General features: G+C 38.5%; 1 protein-coding gene across 3 annotated transcripts in view; it reads right to left on the reverse strand.

The window, feature by feature from the left end:
• The window catches only part of LOC139656013 (rho GTPase-activating protein 6-like), a 28,031-nt gene extending 7,238 nt beyond the window's left edge, over window positions 1–20,793 (reverse strand). For 2 of the 3 annotated variants that reach the window (XM_071533479.1, XM_071533478.1), the window contains exons 1-3: window positions 20,541–20,793; window positions 928–1,087; window positions 114–185 (exon numbers count right to left, since the gene is read on the reverse strand). In XM_071533479.1, the coding sequence (XP_071389580.1) occupies window positions 114–185; window positions 928–1,087; window positions 20,541–20,687 (379 nt within the window). In that variant the 5' untranslated portion in view covers window positions 20,688–20,793. Of the gene's footprint in view, window positions 1–113; window positions 186–927; window positions 1,088–7,838; window positions 7,977–20,540 lie in introns of those variants that run through there. The other variant, XM_071533480.1, reaches the window with a different exon arrangement.

The following is a 20,793-nucleotide window of genomic DNA, read 5'->3' on the forward strand; positions in this document are numbered from 1 at the left end:
AACAGAATACTGAACAATGCCTATCAAGGGCATATTGGGATATACAGCAGTGCAAATTGAGCAACCATTAATATTATTTAATATTAATATGAATATTCCCAGATCCACAATACCTTTGTCTTTACTCTTCTCTTTGGATAAGGAATCCAACTTCTTCCTAAGTGACTTCTTACGCTTTTGACCATCTGAAAAGAGGCAGAGGTGTTACAGTTTTAAAACATAAATCCTAGTAAATATACTCCTACTTCTCTAGATGATATTCTTATGCTAATTCTAATTTCCTAAACTGTTACATAACCTCAGACAGCTGACAAAAGTAGGCAGAGGAATGTGAATCTTAATTTATACTCCTTATACGGGACTGTCTGAATGAAGGCATGTCTGCGCATACCTTGCCCTGGATCCCCAACCACATCCATATATCAACAGTTAAATTATGATACCTACAGCTGCTATTTCATGAGACAGTGACAGCATTCACATCTCCCAGAAATGACATTCTCAAAGTACTGCAAGAGACTGTTTGACTGGATTGCATGAGTCTTGTGCATCTTTCCTATGTCAGGATAAGAGAGCTGCCTAGAAAGCTAACCAGTCAAAGAAATGTGATCCTCGAGTGAGGCAAGGCTGAGATGAAACAGACTGTGGGGAGAAGATAGACAATCTCACATCGTGAAACATAGAGTTGAGCAGCAAAAGTCTACAACAATCAATTGTGAGCCATATAATTGTACATATCAAAAACAAATGATTTGTATGGAAAAGAAAAAAAAAACCAATAGAACCAGGAATGTTTCCTTTTTTGCTGTACTGTGTTTATTAAGACATGCTGTGACAAGCTTTTGCCTCAGAATAACCATAACTGAATAGACACTGGGTGGATATGGAAAGGTACTGTGTGTGTGTGTGTGTGTTTGTGTGTTTTACATGTAGGGATGGTGATCTGACAGCCCAGGTCGCCGTCCTGGAGCAGTCGACTGAAGGCCACATCCTGGAGACGAACCCGCTCCAGCTCCGAGAGGCTCTGCAGGGGGACAGGCTTCAGGCCAACACTACGCCCTGACACGCTGTTCCAGGTGAAGTCACCCTGAGGGCACACACACACACACACACACACACACACAGACACACACACACACACACACGTCAGATACATCTATCATTGCTGTTACACTGTAAGTTCAAGACTAGTCACGCTCTTTGAAGACCCTCATGTACTCATACTCATGAACCGACAGCAGATACCTTTACCTCACTTGCCAGCTGAAAACTATGAGTCAAATCAATCATCTGCTATTTCCCATGACAAACACTGAGAGCTGACTCTGTAACAACTGTTTGTTTTGGGCTGTTGGTATGCTGGGAGAAGGAGAGGCTAAAATGGTATCCACCTCTCGATGTTAGTCTGTCTTGTTTATGTAATCACACAATATTTTTTTCTAATTGTGAGAGTGCAAGTGAGAAGCATGTATTTTCAATATGAGTAATACTCTCTGGCAGATCTGCTTTTCCCCAGTAGGGGATTTTTGGAAGCAATAGCAGAAGCAAAAGCTGAAGGCAGCGGGGATAGCTGTAGATTCTCCTATCTTCCAATTAGCAGATACATGTAAATTATACAATAGGCATACACCATCATAACTGAATAGAGCAAAAGCAAAACACCAAAAACAAGTACAGCAGAAATATTAATTCATTGTCTGTTTTCGTGAGGCTGATGTAACCACATGAGAAGCATCCATACAGCAGGAGCACATGACAAAAAATAAATACTAACATATTCATATGGAACACAGAAAGCAGCTAGCCTTCCCTCTTTTAGTTAACAATTCACACGGCATTACTCCAGATGACGACCAATAAAAGCCCAGCTGTTGGCTACTCTCTGACTGAGAGGGAACTTGGTGAAAAACACAGCTGGATGGGCTGGATCTCCCACTGGGCATGTTCTTGCTGAAGCACTATCCATGCTGAGGAATCTTGCGGTTGTTAAGCTCTTAGTTTGAAATGCCTCATCTTAATTCTATCCCTGCTCCACTCAGTACAGCACATGGTGCTGTGTATAAATTGGGTGCATACTGATTTCCAAATGATCCAACACCAATGTCAATTGAAAAACTTTGATAAACAAGTCTTCATTACTACGCATTACTAAGCATTAGTAGCATTACTAAGGATGAGTCTAACTAATGTAGGGGCAAATAATCTGATCTGAAATCCTCAACCTTTGAGCATCTCCCTTTAAAATCCATGCCGGAGATTACAGTGCCTTTGATCCGGTACAGTCAAGCCAATCATATGAGCCATGTTGTAAAGAGGCTTAGCAACTCATTATCAGGATAAGGCTTACACTAAGGTGGCTCACCCCATTAAATGAGAATTAGGCCGGTTGGTACAGTAACAAACTGTTTCCTAGTACAGATACGACAAAGTATAGATGGGTACATATTTCAGAGAACATGACATGACAAGGATGTTTTCTTGTCTCTTATGTTTACTGGACAGGAGCAGTGGTAACTAGCTTGTGAACAGAGGCCCATCAGTTTTGAATCTGGGAACCAAGAATTCAGCAATAGGCCCTCAACTCCTCCCTTGACTATCAGTGCCCAGAACAAGACAATAATGCCTAAACTGCACAAAAGTTTGGTAATACTGGGAAGCTCCAAGATATGAGAGTGTGCAGGTACTGTATACACTCAAACCTTGCAATTTCTCCTATAAACCATTGCTAAAAGAATGTGTTGTTACTCAGACTATAATATAGGGCTGGGCGATACGGTTGAAATCAATATCATGATAATCATAAGGATTTTTCTCGATATCAATATATATCACGATATGCTTCATGTATGCAAAATCACGTTAAATAATCAAATTAATGTTCATCTCATTGAACCGAATGGTTAGGTGTGGTGTCAAACAAAACTGAAATTTTCAAATAATATTCCTACCATACCTCATTTTAAGTTTTTAAGTAAAATGTGCTTGTCATCATCAATTTAGACAGCAGAAATGTGTGTCACGATATCAAAATATCTTCATATCATCACGATATGATTCCACGATAAATGATAATATTGAATTATCGCCCAGCCCTACTGTAATATAGAGATAAATAAAAGATATTATTTACAGATTACTGGGTGAAATCAGTGCACCGTCAACAACTAAAATGCCATTAAGATAACTCATCTCATAATCAGCTTGGAGGGCTACCTGAAGGTTTCTGCATTCCTCCTAGTGACCGTATGAGATTCCAAAGTTGTTTCACTGACTAATATGTGCTGAAGTGCATCAACATCATATCCACATCTCACATCCAGCTATTTGTCATCTTCCAATTCACTCTGTGTCTTTTCGTTTGGGCTCTGCAGCTGAAGAATGTAGTCAATATCTTTGCGTGCCAGCAAAAAATGCCAAATAGACCAGCTCGAGAGTTATCCACAGATTTGAGCTGTCAACACTGCATAGAACCTCACTGAGCTGTATCAAAACACATACAAAACATAAAAAGTATCACATAAATGCGACAATGATCCTAAGCAAACAATACAGATAAAACATTACATTATCTGGTATGTACAAAGGAACATACAGCCTTTTTGCTGGCAGTCTTAGATTTTGGTTAGAGATTTTTGTCCTCTGGTAACAACAGAATCAGTAAGCAACAGGTGTAGATGAGATCATCTAGGCCAGTAGGTGATCAAGATAGCACTGAGATTAAATGTGCATAAGCAATGCAGAAAGATAGAGAGTAGAAACAGGAAAAGCAATGTGACCAAATATAGCTCCAGGAGATACAAAATTGAATATTTAAGGTCAGATGTAGGAGCACAGCACTTAAGTTTCATTACATCAAATTATCAGATCACAAAAATTACAATTCATTGAAAAATAGATTCAATGTGTCAAAACCAAGTGCACTGATAAGAGGGCTCAATAGATAATTCAATTTTATTTTATTTTATTTTATTATTTTTCATACACAACTACAAGACAATGGAGTAAAGAAAAGCTAAATGAGTTTTCACCTTTTGATTCCATTTTTTTAATGTTGTACAGCCATTAGATAAAGGCTCAGGATGATGTGTGGATTATACAGCCAGATCCTACATTGTAGTTCCAATTAAACCCTCAATATGCTCCCCATAGATGTGTGCATTCATTGGCATGAGATGATACAGATTAACAGGCCAGACCAATGCTGTACATGGGTTAGAAATATAATCCCTTTTGGTTCTAGTAGTTGCTTTTCGTTGGTCTGTAACTTGACAACTTGAGGAGATTTTCTTTCAGTTAAATCAAGCCAGGAAGTCAGTTTGCATTGCAATAAAACAAAAACACCAAATTTAAAAATGAAAGAAAAAACTTTTGACCACAAGCAAGAATCTAGTTCAAATCTAGATCAAAACCTATATCCTTAAAAGGACATTACAGAGTATTTGCTTCCTTTGCCCAAATTCACACAACACTCAAAAGGAGAACTGTCATTTGCAGACACGTGTTTCATGTTCAGTCAACTACCCAATCTCTGCATAGTACGCTGTTCCCACAGTCTCTCTCAGTCAGTGGAGTCAGGTTGAGACTAATGGCTATAGTACTGTCTCATATTTTCAAATGAATGTCTGAGAAAACAAGTGTTAATTACAGGTATTGCACAAAGAGTATATTGATGCAATACCCCATCATGACAGGTATTCCTACATCATAATTGAGTGTATCATGATATGGCATCATGGTTTTGAGTGTACAGTCACCTGGGTACTGCAACTCGCTCATTTCTCATATTGTTATGAGTATCAGACTAGAAAGAGAACCACCTGAAGGTTTCTAGTGTTAGGGTTAGAAACTGCAAATCCTCACTCTGAAAGATGCCATTTCCAGATGCCATCCTTCTACATGTGCCAACAGAAAGCACTTTCAAAGGGGAACCAGGATTAATGAGGTGAAATGTGTCATTTAAAGTACACAAATTATTTCAGCTTGTTAGTTGTGAACTTAAAGTGGGTCATGGAGCTGTTTGAATGGGGTGTGTAAAAGTGTCTATCAAAAAATAAATGTTTGGCATGTACACTAGAAATAAGAATCAGCACCTTAAAGGATAAGGCCGGTGTTTTTTAATGCATTGCTTACCGTCAACAAATCCTATGAAAATAACAAAATCAACAATGTGTTTGCTCTACTCCCGTTACTTTCTGACTTCCCACGTACCGTTTTTAGCCGCCAACCCGGAAGTCATTGGCTCCAATTGTAAGCTAAAAACCTTGAAATACAGCTCACAAAGACATAGTGTCAATTTTAAAAAGCATTAACTGTTACCACGAAAAGTCAGACTGTTGTAGTTATTACCAAATCAAATTCAAATGGGAACAAAGTCTTCATTACGCCGGGGACTATTTTCGGTGCTACGGAACTACATTCCTGAGATCGCAAAGTGTTTACAGCCGGCTTATTAAGTTGTTTGAGGAAAAAGTCGGCTGGCCCGGTGCATCGCGATAATGAAATATGCTGCCCAGAGCAATGGCATGGCTCTTTGACTGACATGTTTTTAATCGTTTTTTTAATACAATGGAGTTCTATGGCTGCTGGGACATGGCTTCACTGGGCATCAGCTACATGGACGAGATTTGCTGGCAAAACAAAATCATTGCTGATTTTGTTATTTTAATAGGATTTGTTGACAGTAAGCAATGTATTAAAAAACACCGGCCTTATCCTTTAAATGACTTTGCTATTTTGGGACTAGTTGGAACCTCCAATGTTGGCATCGTCAAAGAGATAATCACTGTGAGTATGTATTTCAGTCAGATGAAATCTGACATTGCTGAAGTTTTACAAACTGACAATCTCCCCATTCCCTCGCTTATTTTCATCAATTCTAACCTAACCATATGACCACTAAAAATAAAAAAAATTCTATTAGATATTTCCAACATCCTGATGTTTCACATAAAAAGGAAGTGTTTTGAGTCTTGATATCTGTGGAAATTATTTTACAGATTATAATTTGCACTTTCTTCCAAGAAATCGAGCCACATAAGGGGGAGACCCCCCTTAAACTCTGGATGATGCCCTGGTTGGCTCAAGCGGTTCAGCAAGCATCCACTCTACTGAAGAGTCCTTGAGCAACACACTGAATCCCTACCGGCTCCAGGGTCGTTGTCCTCCAGCTGACCCTGTGCTGACCTGCCTGAGGGGGCGAACGATAAGAGAATTTCCCTACAGGGATCAAGAAAGTATTACATCATTATTAATTATTATCATCGGACTTTGAAGAAAGATTTGGCCAAGGGAGGGCAACATGTTTTCAGGACTTTGAACAGCTCGATTAACTGGCGATTCTATACACTGGGTGGTTGTTTCATAGATGAGGTCAAATTTCGGTCCCAATACCGACTCAAAAGCACTTGAGAACCACTGTGGATATTGTTTTGACAGTAGACCTGGAGGCACATTCACTGTATCAATTAATAACTATAGTCCAAACAAGCACTGTTCTGTTCCAGCCAATACACACCAAGGTTCACTTTCCTATAGTAATCCCTTCCTTTGATTAAAGATGTGGTCAAACACAAAGCTTTAGCCATCATTCAGTAGAATACAATGAGCGGAAATGTGCAAGGTGCTTTATACAATATAGAGAGATTGAAAGTGCAGATTACAGTAATCAACCACACTTGAACTACAGTAGATCCAGTGAGGTGATGGATATTCCTCTGTATTCAGGAAGCTGCTCAATGGAGCATTACGGGAAGAGTTTTCCCACTGGAGACTTTACACTGTGTACTGTCCACATTAACTTAACAGTTCTACAGTAAATGTAACTTAATGTAATTTGACCATTTGTCTTGAATTGGACTTTTCACACCCAAATGTGTATAAAGAGTCCATGCTATAATATTAAAGTACATTATAACCATAACATTTATTTAAGATGTGAATTAAAGGTTAGTTATCTAAATATTGAAACTCTGTCTGAAGCATTGATAACCTGCTAATAACTAATTATTATCATAGAGCTGACTAAAACATGTCACAACAGTATTTGGACTGCCTCTACAATTCAGCAAATTGACTTTCAAATTTTAACAAAACAAAAATAACACTGTGCTGCCGTGTATGGAAATATCAAACTTGGGAAACTAAAAATACCACCACAGAAAAAAGCCATCATTCAATGACTCACATTCTTATTCTTCTTTACAAATGTTTTTTTTTTTGTATTCAACAGTATACTTCACACTTCCTGGCATTAAACCCAAGGCTAGACTTCATACAGAATAATACCTACCATTGTTTTGTTTGCTTCCAAGGTAATCTCAGACCACTAGGTAGCAAACCACAATTATTTAAGGGTCCTTGGAGGAGAGGACTAATAATAAGCTATTGATGTTGAGCTATGGTGATGACATGGACCTGAGGAAGTGAATGAGAGGGAATTACAATGCAGAGGTGCAGAGCCCACAAAGCTCAGGCTAATGTAAACTAGCCTGTCTGATGAGTCAAAATATACATATCTACATTAAGGAAAAGCAGAAGCCAATTTTGGTGTAATGGTGATTTCCTCCAGTCCTAAAATAAATGTCCTAGTTATACTGTACATCTTACAAAATAAATGCTAGTGTAGTATTTGCTAGTGTGTGTGAATAAATAATATAAACAATGGTATAACAGTAGTATTTACATAATACAGTGAAGTCTGGATATCCGAAAAATAAATGGGGCCTATAGTTACACCTGGTAATTGGAGTTAGTTAATGTGGAAAACCGTTTCGTTTAAAGTCAGACCGTACAATAAACTCGTGACACTGCTAGAGACAAGTCAATGCTAGCCTACTCACAAGGTAAGTGATGCGTCTCTGGAGAAGGGGGTCCCCCATTACCAGGACGCATGGAGTCGCCACGGAGAAGAAAGTGCCGCTTCAAACTTAATGTCGTCCAGCGCTCCGCACAGTGTAGTAAACTGCCGCCATTTACTTTCGCCCCCACAACATAACCCACATGCTCGCAGCTGTGGCCTGGATCCAACGGGCACCGAGAAGAGGAACAAGTTGCTCGCGCGCTGATTTGCATCAGGGCGAAACAAGATAAATGAGGTGGGCGGGGCCGATGGGAGGGGAACGCACTCAGTCAGATCATTGACAAAAGTAACAAAACTCATTATATATACTATTTACTGTATATGCAGCAAGCCAAGGTTATAGGCTGCTGTTTATAAGTATCCAAATAAAACTAATCTGATATGATCTTTTAATTCATTTGATGCAGTCAACAACAGAATGTTCACATCAATTAATAAATTATCTGTCAGGCAGATAAACAAAAAATGAGGAAATTGAGGAATTGAGGAAATGTGTGGCAGGGCTATTTCATTTCATAGTTTACAGAACAAATGTTTGGATGGATAATGTACTTCATAATGTGAAACATGTTAAAGTATGCTATGTTTGAATGTACTGTGTTTATAGAAATCCATCTGCAAGGAATCACAGAGAAAGCTGCAAGTAGCTACACATCACATGTAGGACTCTTGTGTGCTAACGTTAAATAGTATAGCTCCACTATAAAGATACAGACCAGTAGCTATAATCAAAGAAAGGTTCAATCAAAAAATCAATCCACCAGGAGGAGCATGGGGTGGATGTCACCTCCTACAGTGCTGGAATGAGAGAATTTGTTAATACTATGCAGGGTACTGATACATTCAGCAGCTTTCGGCATCTAAATAGGAAGCAGGCTGTCAGACAATAACAAAACAAGTGTAAGCCGATGTCAGGTGGGAGAATCTTCACCCACTTTTTAAGCATGCTACAAGTCTCATTTATGACCATTACAGCATTACACTATGTCTTTAGACTGCACAGCATGCAGTCTTTAGTTTTACTTGAAAACGGTAATACTCTGCTCTAAATAAATATCAAAAACAGTTTAACGGTAACAGTTTCCACTGTATAATGTTCTGTTTACCGGCACAGTTTCAAATCAGCTTATGCAAGAGGTGATCAGACCTTCTAATCTAATATCAACTCTCCAGTACATGTTTTTCACATTCAAAGGGAAATAGGGTGTATATCCAATGAATGTGTCTATATGTCAGAGTTTTAGGGAGATGTATATACAGTATGTAGTGTGATATGTATGTGTTCTCTGTTGCATGCCTTGCACTGTCCCCTTGCATTGAATCTGAGGTCCTGCTGTTCCACGTGTGCCTCTATGTACTTACTGTATGTTACTACATTAGTTGTTTGTATGTCCTTGCACCAATGCCACCAAGACTAATTCCTGTACATTTATGCACTGTGCCACATAAAGTAGTTCTGATTAACATGGCCTCCAACTAGAATAGAGACCTGTCAAATTAAACAATGTAAAACATGTAAAATAAAATAATGAGTCTATTTTTAAGAGCACATGAGAAAGCAGCCAGGACAGGTGCTGCCTGGATCCCACTGCACAGTATATTATAAGTCATTTAAGTATTATAAACACAATCCAAAGAGCAGATGAGATAAAATGTCCTTTCTTTCAACAAGGATTAGAATATTAATTTGCAGATATATCGGGCCGATATTGGGCTTTTATTAAATATCGTCCACCTCCAATATGATGGAGGTTCCTCCCTGACCACAGTGACATAAAATAGTCTCTAAAACCTGCAGTGATCTTTTTTTTTTTTTTTTTTTCGTAAATTAATTGTTCATTTAAAGGCCTAATGTATGCCAGAGTCCCCCCTACCACCAAGGCAGGCATTGCCTAATTTTACTGCTTACCCACCTTTGATTAGTATTGAATTTGATTAGTATGGCTTTCAATGGAGAGTTTTAGTGTTACATGATGGTGTAAACATGGTTTCAGAGCTTTCACTGCTTTTCCACCCTGACAAGAATAATATTCTGTGAGGAAACACTGAATCCTTGTAATTTGTAGTCAAATTTAAACAGATATCAGCAATCAGTGACTTCAGTCTAAAAATATTGGTATTGGTTTCGGCCTTCAAAAACCCATATGGGTTGAGCCATACTTTCAACACTCTTGTGTCTTGTGTCTTGTGCTTTTTAACAATTCCAATTTCACTATCACTATTGAGAGGAGGATATTATAAGAGGGAGGAAAACCAGGATATATTTCATTGTTACACAGAACAGCTATCTTAAATCCTGGTGTTGATGAGCCCCAAAAACGCTGATGCAGTGTTCCGAATCTTGATTGAAACTCTTTTCTCTTATACTGTATCAACTAATATCCTTTTCTTTTGTGGGAGCTGAGTGGCTGTGTAACAGAGACCAGTTTTCAGTCTCCAGCACGCTTCTCCTTCTCCAGGCCGTCTCTCCTCCTTATGGAGCTCTGAGGAATGCAGATGACATTCCACCCTAACGCTCCACCAGCTACAAAACAGCACTCTCCAACATTTCTCTCTCTGTATCATCAAATTCCTCCAGTACCATGAGAGCAGCGGGATGTGCTGTATGACACATAATGATTTCTCAGTTTGATATTTCAAAGATAAACTATTTCCAACTGAGTGTGGAGACTGCAGTCTTTCTCAGCATCTAAAATGAGGCTGCACGTCTACATTTGGTGAATGATATGGAATCAACATAAAGAATGAGAGAAACCCATTTTGGGAATGATTCTGAGCCTCAGTGCCCCAGAGAAAATCTGTCAAAGTTGAGGTAAAAAAAGACACCACAGTCTCTCTGTGTCATTATTCATTCCATCTGCCAGAGGGCTAGAGATTCACATTCCTCCACCCTAACTAAAAGGTAACAAGGAAAAGATTAATATGGCATTTGGAATACATTCAGCAAGGTTTGCCCAAAGCCAGTGAGACAACCAGACCTAACAATGAAGTAGAAAATGTGTTAGTAACTGGATAATTGTGTACATTTTATAAATACTTCACATCATCATCATTTTGATGACTCAAGATGATCGGCCACACCCTTGGATATTATTATTAACTCTTGATCTTTGTTCCAGTGATTCAAGATCTCTTGATGTCACTGCAATTGCAAATGTTTTTGTGCTTCTCATGCATCATAACATGTTGCTGCAATAGGATGATGAATGGCTCCCTCTAAAGGCTTTATAATGATGTGCAGTAACTATAACTTTCTAAGAGAAACCTATAGGTGAGTTGAGTTTCATTATAAAGTTGCATATGTGGCTATTGATTTAAAAGAAATGCATCAAAGCTGTTTAAAGTTACCTACAAAGGTATTTTCTAAAGGGTTGTGCATTATAGTGTAGTATAAATTGCATTAAAGTGACACTGATAAATAGGCATGAGAATCACACCACACCTTGACAGTCCCATTATAATCATCAGCTCCCACTGATAAAGGTTCACAAGGACAGTATGCAAAAGACACTGAATGACTAATAGTAATAATTTGGATTTTTGAAAGACATGTTTATTAAAAAATGCAATATTTTCCAAAATGTCTCACAGTGTTCCAAGTTCCAAGTTTCATACCCAGAGGCTAGTCCAATAACAATCCAAAATGAAATGCTAAATCAGCTTCAATGAATCTAAAACATGACTGTAACCAATGCTAGGGAGGCATGTGAATCAGAGAAAGGAATCCGCCACAGCCATATGAAACAATAATTCACTTAGGGCAGAGACGCCTACAGCCATCATATTCAAGGATGTGCAAAACACTGCAAAATCAGCTCCAGGTTAAGAAGGGGGAAAAAAAAATAAGCAGAAATACTTCATCTAGTTCTGAATATCATCCAGCTTTAAATATTTAGAGATTCATTGCAGCCTTGTAGCAATCGATAATGTAATAGCTGCTAGATAATGTAATAACTTGTCAAAATGTAATATAAATGTTCCTCTCAGTGGGTCAAAAATGTAATAAAACCTGTTAATGTACAAAATTGGTGGATTTTTTTTTCCTGATAATGAGATACGTTATTACATTAACTGGAGATTATTACCTTATAAGGGGTGCAATATTTTTTCGACTGATGATGTAATACTCATTGACAAATTTAACACTTCCCCACAACAGTTAGAAATATCATCAAATTCATGTTGATATGGCCACTTTGTCTCATGTATTTACTATGAGACTTGATGACCATGCTTACTTGCTTGCTTCAGGCTGTCCAATATTGTCAATGATTTAATTCTATCATTAAAGTGAAAGGAAATATTTCTCTTGTGCCTTTGCTTGTGACTATGAAAGCCAATACATGACTCACAGGGTTTTGCAATAAGATGGGCAGATATCACAAGAGATGCACACATCAAGTCCTTTGTAAGTTGCTCTGGATAAGAACAGGCATTAGGTAAATGCCTAAAAGTAAATGCAATGTTCATATTATAAATAGCTGTTGATGCTTAAAACCCCATTTGAAGCTTGCAGCATGCACATGATGTTTTTCATTATTCTTATGAATTATTACATTATTATTATTATTAGTAGTAGTAGTAGTAGTAGTAGCAGCAGCAGTAGTAGTAGTAGTAGTAGTACTATATTGGACTAGAGTGATTATTATATAAAAAGAGACAGCAGCTGACCCCATCCTCTAGTGATGAGTTTCGGCCAACAGTCACTTCAGAAATCAACAGAAATCGTCATGATCCAGTCTCACAATCTGGGACTGCTGAATGTTATTTCTCCTCCTACATTCTCCTGCTACATTTCCATTTGTCCATGCAACCTCAGTGATAGCGTACACATTCAGTCTTTTGGCCATTGGGCCTCATGCAAGAACATTTTCGTATTCTTATCTTAAATTTCTCTTACTTTTTTCGTGAGGTGGACTCGTATGAGTGTGCCACGTCAGATTCACCAAATGCTCGTATCTTCAGAAAACAGTAAACAGTAACAGTAAATGACCTGCGTAAACATGATGAATTCCACATTCATTCATGAGAATTGTGAATTTACATAATTGACGCCCCAATAATGCCATATAAGGTTAGGGGTCCGGCCCATATGTCGGGAAGCTTCATTCATAAAAATGACACGGAAGACTAAGGAGAAGTCTACCAGCCCTGAGAATGAAGTCCTACTTTCAGAAATAACCAAAGCATATAATATTTAACCTGTTAAGCCCCAGCCCTAGCCCTAGCCCTAGGAAAAAACGCCTAAAATAACATACCCAAAATGAATCAGGAATAGCTCCTCAACCATAAGGCCTATATGCATAATTCTGGTCTCCTTAAGTAAGAAGCTAAGGAATATGAATCCATTGTAAGTAGAGTAAATTGAGATGTAATAAAGGAAAAAATAAGATTTCCATCCTCGCCTAGTATATAATCTAAATTTCAAAGGCAATATCACCATTATAACCAAGATCCCATGGATAATGATGCAACTGAATGTCTTCTCCTACTCTTTGACTACAACTGTAACTGTAAATTTGATGAAAATACACTAAAATACAACATTTATGATACAAATTATAAAGATATACTCAGGCGGTCTCCATGTTTTGGCCGTGTTTACTGTTTACATGTTGACTGTTTACTGGGAGTTTTACTTCAAAATACTATTTATTTCCATATAGCCATGTTACAAATAGCATTCATCTCCCAAAAACTTTGAAATAGTAATAAACACATTGAATATTGATCAGTATTCATATATGACTGAAGAGCTCCATGCTATACAGGCAGATTAATGGAGAATGCAAGGGTCCTCAGTACTGTATGAGGTATCCTCAGTTTCGTCTGAGTCAGAGGAAGAGAATGGTATAAGGCTCATTGGTGTCAGTACTTCGATACAGCCACCAGATGGCGACGAAGAGCCAGAGCTCCCACCATAGGGATTCAGTCTGGCTGGACTAAAATGGCTGGTGAAACCCCCGTGATGATGAGAAGGGTCCAGCTGCAGACCTCTCTCCAGAGGCCAGGAAGTTCTGTGAGCCAATGGGGGTTGAGCATATCTATGACGACCTCCCTCCTGGGCCGGGAAGTTCTGTGAGCCAATGGGGTTTGAGCATGAGTAGTAGGGTTCCGTTGTATGAAGTAAGTAAACTTTCACTTATTTCACTTTAGCAGTCCACCAAAATCTGTTTCTGAACAAATTTGGGGCGAGAAATAAGCCATCCAGTTGCTGAATCTTCACTCATATTAGACCTACAAGGCCTAATTTAAAAGTTTGTTCCGACTTTCGCCACTGCTTTCTTGGCCGTGCTTCAAGCTTGTGGTGGACACCGAAGCGAAGCACACCTAATTCTCTTTATATTTAAGTATGTATACTTCAGTTCCATTAATCTTTGGTTAGCTTTATTTTATGTGATTTGTCTACGTTTTGAGCAAGGTCATGGCACACAGATATTTCAAACTGTGTCACTAAGTTTGCGCTGGTACTTGGTAAACCAGAGAATAGCATGTTACAATAGTCAGGTCTAGACGATACAAATGCGTGTACAGGTTTCAGCATGAGACATTGTTAATATGCCGGATTTTGGAAATGTTACGAAGATGGAAGAAAGATTAGCCTATGTAATGGTAGAATAAAATTGTTTGGAACCATTAGCCTACCTACTGTGTTGTGAATGTTTTCTCTTTTTCAAGGTGTGCTTTGACCCCTACAATCACCGCCTGCAGCTACTCTGGAATTTGTAATTTTTTAATTTGATAGGTTTTACATAACTGGAGTTGACAATTATCAGTGTAATGGAAGTTTGTGGAGCTTCAGAGCTCATACTTATTCCCTGTAGTTTGGAATGATAGAAAAGTTACTCATATATTAATATATTAATGATATGAATACATGGGTATTTGCGCATAAATAATTATTTTAATAACTAATATTGATGTATTTTAATATTTGTAATATATATTACAGTATATATAGTCTTCATATATTTATAATTAGATTTCTAATATATAGTTTTCATATAATTATATTTTGTGAACCTGGCAATTGACTTCTGAAAGAAAATACAATACATCCTCCGACCAGCGGGGGGCGATAATTAGTAAGGGTCCAGCTGCAGACCTCCGGGCCCAGGAGGGATGTCGTCATAGATATGCTCAACCCCGATTGGCTCACAGAACTTTCTTGCTTGGAGACGATCCCTGTGACTCCCTGACGGTCCAAACTTACGGTAGAAACTTAAGTAACTAAAATCTGCCATTTTTGGCGAAAATAACATAAGCATAAACATATTTTACAAGAACATAGATTTTTGTCAGTGTGACTGTAAAATGTGAAGTTTGACTGCTACGTTTCCCCGGAAATAGCGGACGTTGTATCGTTCCAATCTTGGTGCGTTTAGGGTCATTGGAAAGCTTGGAATTTCTATTTTCCAGCGATACCAAGCCTGTTATTGTAGACTGACGAGAAAATTATCAAGCAAGTTGTGATCTTTCGATCACAACTTGGTAACAATTGGTTTACAGATTCTGAAAGCTGAAGACCCCATGTTTTCAAAACAGTATAACATTCCTATCTTCTATAAATAGACCATCTTCCATCGCGATTTTTCGTAACTATGCCATGGCCTGGACCCAGTACCGGGTCCGTCTGGCTTAACAGGTAGTGGAATCAAAGGCCCTGCCAAGGAATGGGAAAAAATAACTTGTACTGTTAATGCAGTGTGGTCTGTTGTGCGTTCCCTTATGAAAATCAACTATAGTATTCCTATACTACATTTTAGATGAATACTAAATAAATATCCCAACAAAGCTATAATTCCCTATAGGAATATTATAGTGATACTACAGAAGACGAAAATACCATGACATGGTCACTATAAACTCACTAGTGAGTATCACAGACACTCTTAAGTCCCTATCGGAGTATTATAGGAATATTACAAGACTATAGTGATTTGTCGTTAGGACACCGTCACAGAAATAAAAAAAGAAATGGCTTGACATGAAATTAGATGCAAAAAGCAAGGCGATCCATGACTGCAACAGGAGGGCCAGGAGGAATTCTCTGTTACACAGACTGATTAAAAAATAGGCCTATACCTGCCATAACTGGCGATGTGGCAGGAGGAGGATGTCGCCCTGGACAGCGACTTGCAAGCTGCTGCAGCATGTGATGATATAGACTTATGCATGACTAATGGTAAGACCTAAAGCCATTTCTCTTTTTAAAATTTTGATTCACTTGCACTTACCCACATTAACATTAACTGGAGTGAAATAGCCAAATCAGATTCATCTCCCTCTATAATGTATTTTCCCCAATACAATCTAACTTTGTCTTTGTCTGACCTGAGTGTTTATCAAATAACCTGGCAATTATTAGTGTTTTTTGTTTTGTCTTTGTATTGAGCACACTTATAGGCTACTATGTATGGATATTTATGAGATTGCTATTTTTCCTGTGACTACAACCACTGTAGTTAATCTCAACATGATTATACATTACTTTACAGTGTCATTTATATCTTCAAACTCAAATTTTCTTCAAAGTGACAGAGATACAATCTATTAGTCAACAACAAAGTTTGTTTTTTGCTTTGGAGAATGGCAGGTTGATTGTACGTGACTCGTGCGACAGGTCTGGACCACTCGTAGATTTTGTTCGTACCTAAGAGAAAATTCTAAATACGAAAAAATGGTGATTGCAGCAAGTTCTCTTAAATCGCTCGTACGAGTGATTTAAGAACGAATCTGTTTGTACGAGTGGCTCTTGCATGAGGCTCAATGTTCTGCAGTGAACACTCATTCAGCTGATTTACTGGCAACGTGCATTGCAGAGTAATACACAAAGGAGAACTGGAAGTGGAGTGTAGACAGACACTTAGCCTACATGATAACTAGTGAAACCAATATTGTTCATACATATTTCCTCCATCAAGTTAAGTGACACCTTTGCAACCGAGTAAACTAATTTTCACTCCATGTTAAAGTAATATTATGGGTTCGGATTCACATATTCTCTCATAGATGCAGCTATCTGAATGTGGTCAATCAATGTCAGTGGTCCAGTTTTTGCGGTTACCTTTGGATTTACACTAAACTGAGTTTAGCATCAGTTTTGTAGCCATACAAAGGTACAGTGAGATTTGAATGATTCCAAGTGAAGCAATTATTTGAGGCCTATTTTTTTTCTATCTAACCTACCATGTGTTTTCCTCTTATCAGACACGGGGGGGGGGAACTGAATGCCACGGTGCTGAGCACTGTGGTTGCAAGCAAGCAGGTTTAGTTCCATGCCATGCAAATGGACAGTCTCCTGTGGGAAGAAATATGTGCCTGAGGGAATGTAGCCAAGGATCAGGTCATGCTGCTCTGCTGTGAGAAATAAGAGTTGAGGCTTACTTCATGTAAACCAGATGTCTCTTTGCTTTACGTTTCAGCTCGGACTACTAAGACCCTGAGCGAGCAGACCCCTTACAGAGCACAATGATACGGACATGAATGAAAATATACAAGCTCATTTATAACGTAGAGCGAAAATAACACTTGGACACTCTGCTTTTCTCTCTGAGCAGGAAGGGGAAAGGAAGTGTTTTATGGTTTGTGTTAAAAATAAGTCATTTGTTTAATCATATAAGACACATCGAAGACATATAACATAGCGTGTGGCACAACTGACCTTAATTAGGATGCAATGACTATGTCCATGCACCTTGGACTGATGAATTTGCATTGGTAATAGAGGCCTCATCATTAAGCAAGCCTTGGCACCTGGCATGTCTTATATAAAACTGTATGAGATTTACTCTTCGCTAAGCACAATAAATTTACACAGGAAAGCATGCCAAGTGCTTAAGAATAGGCCATCCATAGAAACTCAATACAGTAACTTTTGTTCTTCATCTCATAAAAGGAGAGTTGGAGAGCGCTGGGGCTCTTAGTGGGGGCAGAGGTGCAGTGTTTCGTACAGAGAGGGAAACAATGTCAACCTGACTTCACCATTGTTATTGTGACGGTCTCTTGGATACAGCCGTCCCCGAACAAACCGCTGGTTGGATATTTACACACCCAGAACATGTGACTTTAATTACTGAATTGAGGTGAGTTGTGCATACAGTAAGGCACTTCTGTCGGTGTAAGTCGGCAGCGTGGTCATGTGAGTCTTCAGGTCTCACACTTAGCCCTCGGCTGAACTGGCCTGGGTTCGACTCAGTAGCATTCTTGAGCACCACAAATAGTACAGCTGTACTGTCTACCAACACCCAAGAGGTCTGGTCTGTGTAATCGAAAAATCGCTATTGGTTAGTGAGAAAAAGTTGAGCAGCAATGTATATTTTGACTATGGATGTCTTACTGTAAGTTATTATCTGCAGAGGAGTTAACATTTTCCAACTTTAGAATGCATAATAATCTGCAATAAACTAGACTGTCCTATTAAGGCAGTTGATTCTCTAAGCTAGCAAGCTCTCTCCAATGACATAAATCATATTAAATATCCTTTCTGTCACACACTTTTCTCCACTATTAATCAGCTTCAATCAGATTTATAGTGATTACATTTCTAAGGGCTCTGGCTCTAGGATCTGAGTTCTTGTTGATGACTGCAGGAGAGACCAGATACCTGGTATTCATTACAAGCCTATTATAATGTCACTTCTATAATACATTTCCATTATACTAAACAAATAGTGTTACCATGAAGACCAGCTTGAGCACAGCAGCACAGATTGTATCAGCATATGGATATGGAATTGCTAGCTACTAGAAATGCATAACAATTATATTTCTAACAAAGAATAGGCAAGATACCAATAGCCATCATAATAAATTTAAAATTGCTATATGTGTGATTATGGTGAAAATGGTATTTTTCCACTTTTCCCCTAATCAAAAAATACAGAAGTAAGGCACCTTCCTCAAGCACTCTGACACCTCTATTATTTTTGAAGCCTTTGGGTCAGGTGGGGTGACATGGCACTGTGCCAAGCAGAGCCACAGTGTGCTGTAGCCCAGGCCTTCATGTGAATAAGACTCAAATCCATTTGTTATTTAAATACATTGCAAAATATCAAAATAAAATAAATGTTAGTATGGAGTTTACTGTTATTATTGGATGCATTCTTTTGTTTGGATGTCCTGCTGTGCTTGTAACTATGCATTTACTGTCCTGTTACTGCTGCCTTACATGGTCTGCTCATACTTCTATGAGAAGATTTTGTCTCTGTGACTTCTAAATGACATACAATTTTGGGGAAATTACTTTCTGCTTGACTTTCCACAAATCAATTAAAAGCTTGACTTGAGGTAGAATCTCTATCAGAAAGAAACAATTAATGAAACATTTTGCCAAGGTGGAATGGTCATGGGGATTTGGGTTTTCTGGCTCATCAGCAGTAAGTTATTTTAACCTTGGCTGTGCTCAGGGTAAGAAGCCTTGTTATAGAGGAAGGCAAAAACATGGCCATGTACAAATCCACAGCAAAATAATTCATGCTGTTCTTGTAATTGAAAGAATAGGTCAAACCCACATAATTGAAAGCATGATTTCACAGTGCTGCCATTAGCCATGGCTGTATTATTGTCAAGGGCTGTATCAGGTTTGAAGCCTGGTACAAGCAAATCATCTTGTTCCTGAACTCCACCATACAACATGGTGTTACGAATGTGAGGAAATGGGGTTTTTTTCTGGAGTGGTGTCTAATCAAATTATCCCCAAATGATGTGACAGGGTTTTCCAGTCACACCTCTTTCAACACACATCGACAAGTCAGCACAAGAAAAGATTTTCATTGACATAATTTCATCAAAGGAATGTGCTGAATCACTTTTGATGTCCCATGATGCAATGAGAAATAGAACTAATATCAAAGGTCCACACAAAATAATCATTGTTCATTTGTGTGGCCTAGCCTATTTGTCATACATGGGTGTGTTGCAATTGTATACAAAAACGGGTTTTCTCAAGATCAATTGCTTCCCATTTGAGTCAAAAGTATGCATGTAAAATAACATGTTGCGAGCATAGATACACAATAAGCGTGTTTCTACATGCAATGGGTTTAGAAAAGAAGCAAACCTACAAAACAATTCTGTATAATTCCAGCCACTTCCTGAATTCGGATATTTCATGAGTTAGTGAATAAAAAGACTCAACAGAAAGTTCAGTTCCCATGATACCAACTGATATGAAGAACGTGTTTTAAGGATTGATACTTCATGTAGGTCTGCTAAAGACAAATGAGGGAAAAAAAATAGACCTGCCCAATCCAAGGCTGCAAAACTTCCAATAGCTCTGAAACCCTAATTAAGTTATAGGGAAATATGCACTACCGAATTTGTTAAGTAGGCTGTAGGCCACTCTACAGCTTATGGCAAAGCATCATCATTATCATCATCATCATCAACAAAAACAACAACGTCAAACAAACAAACAAACAAACAAACGCCATTATTATCACTGCCGACGCAATGTACATGTATAACACGTTAATCTGACTCGAAAGTCCGAAAAGCACTGCGACCCGAGTCGGTGTCAGTGTGAATGAAATGCAGTTGCACCTCAGGTGGAAGATACAAAGCTTCAATACTGACAAGGTGGTATCACTAAGTTTGATGATGCTGACTGACATTTCAGGACAGTGACATCCTGAATAATCACCTGCACGACAGCCACCTTTGGAGCCATCTGGTCACTGACCTTATCCGATGTCTCCTCAGCGTCGGTACCATAATGTCGCATGAGCGCTGGGTCCAAGCTTCTGGTCTGCCTCAGTCTCCGTTTGGAAACAGTTTTGGAGCTTGGCGAGCAAGAGAAAACACTACTTAACAAGCCTTGCGCGGACATATCTCCTTTAGTTCATCAGTGCTGAATAAAGAACTAATTGAGATTCATATCTCTGTTTGTGAGAGGTCCCAAGTAAATCCGTCTTTGAAATGAAAACAGCAGAAAG

This window comes from Centroberyx affinis, unplaced genomic scaffold (genome assembly GCF_046629955.1).
Source record: "Centroberyx affinis isolate AG114_WGS23_722 - 3 ecotype Tasmania unplaced genomic scaffold, CSIRO-AGI_Caff_v1 ptg002370l_1, whole genome shotgun sequence".
Classification (NCBI taxonomy): domain Eukaryota; kingdom Metazoa; phylum Chordata; class Actinopteri; order Beryciformes; family Berycidae; genus Centroberyx; species Centroberyx affinis.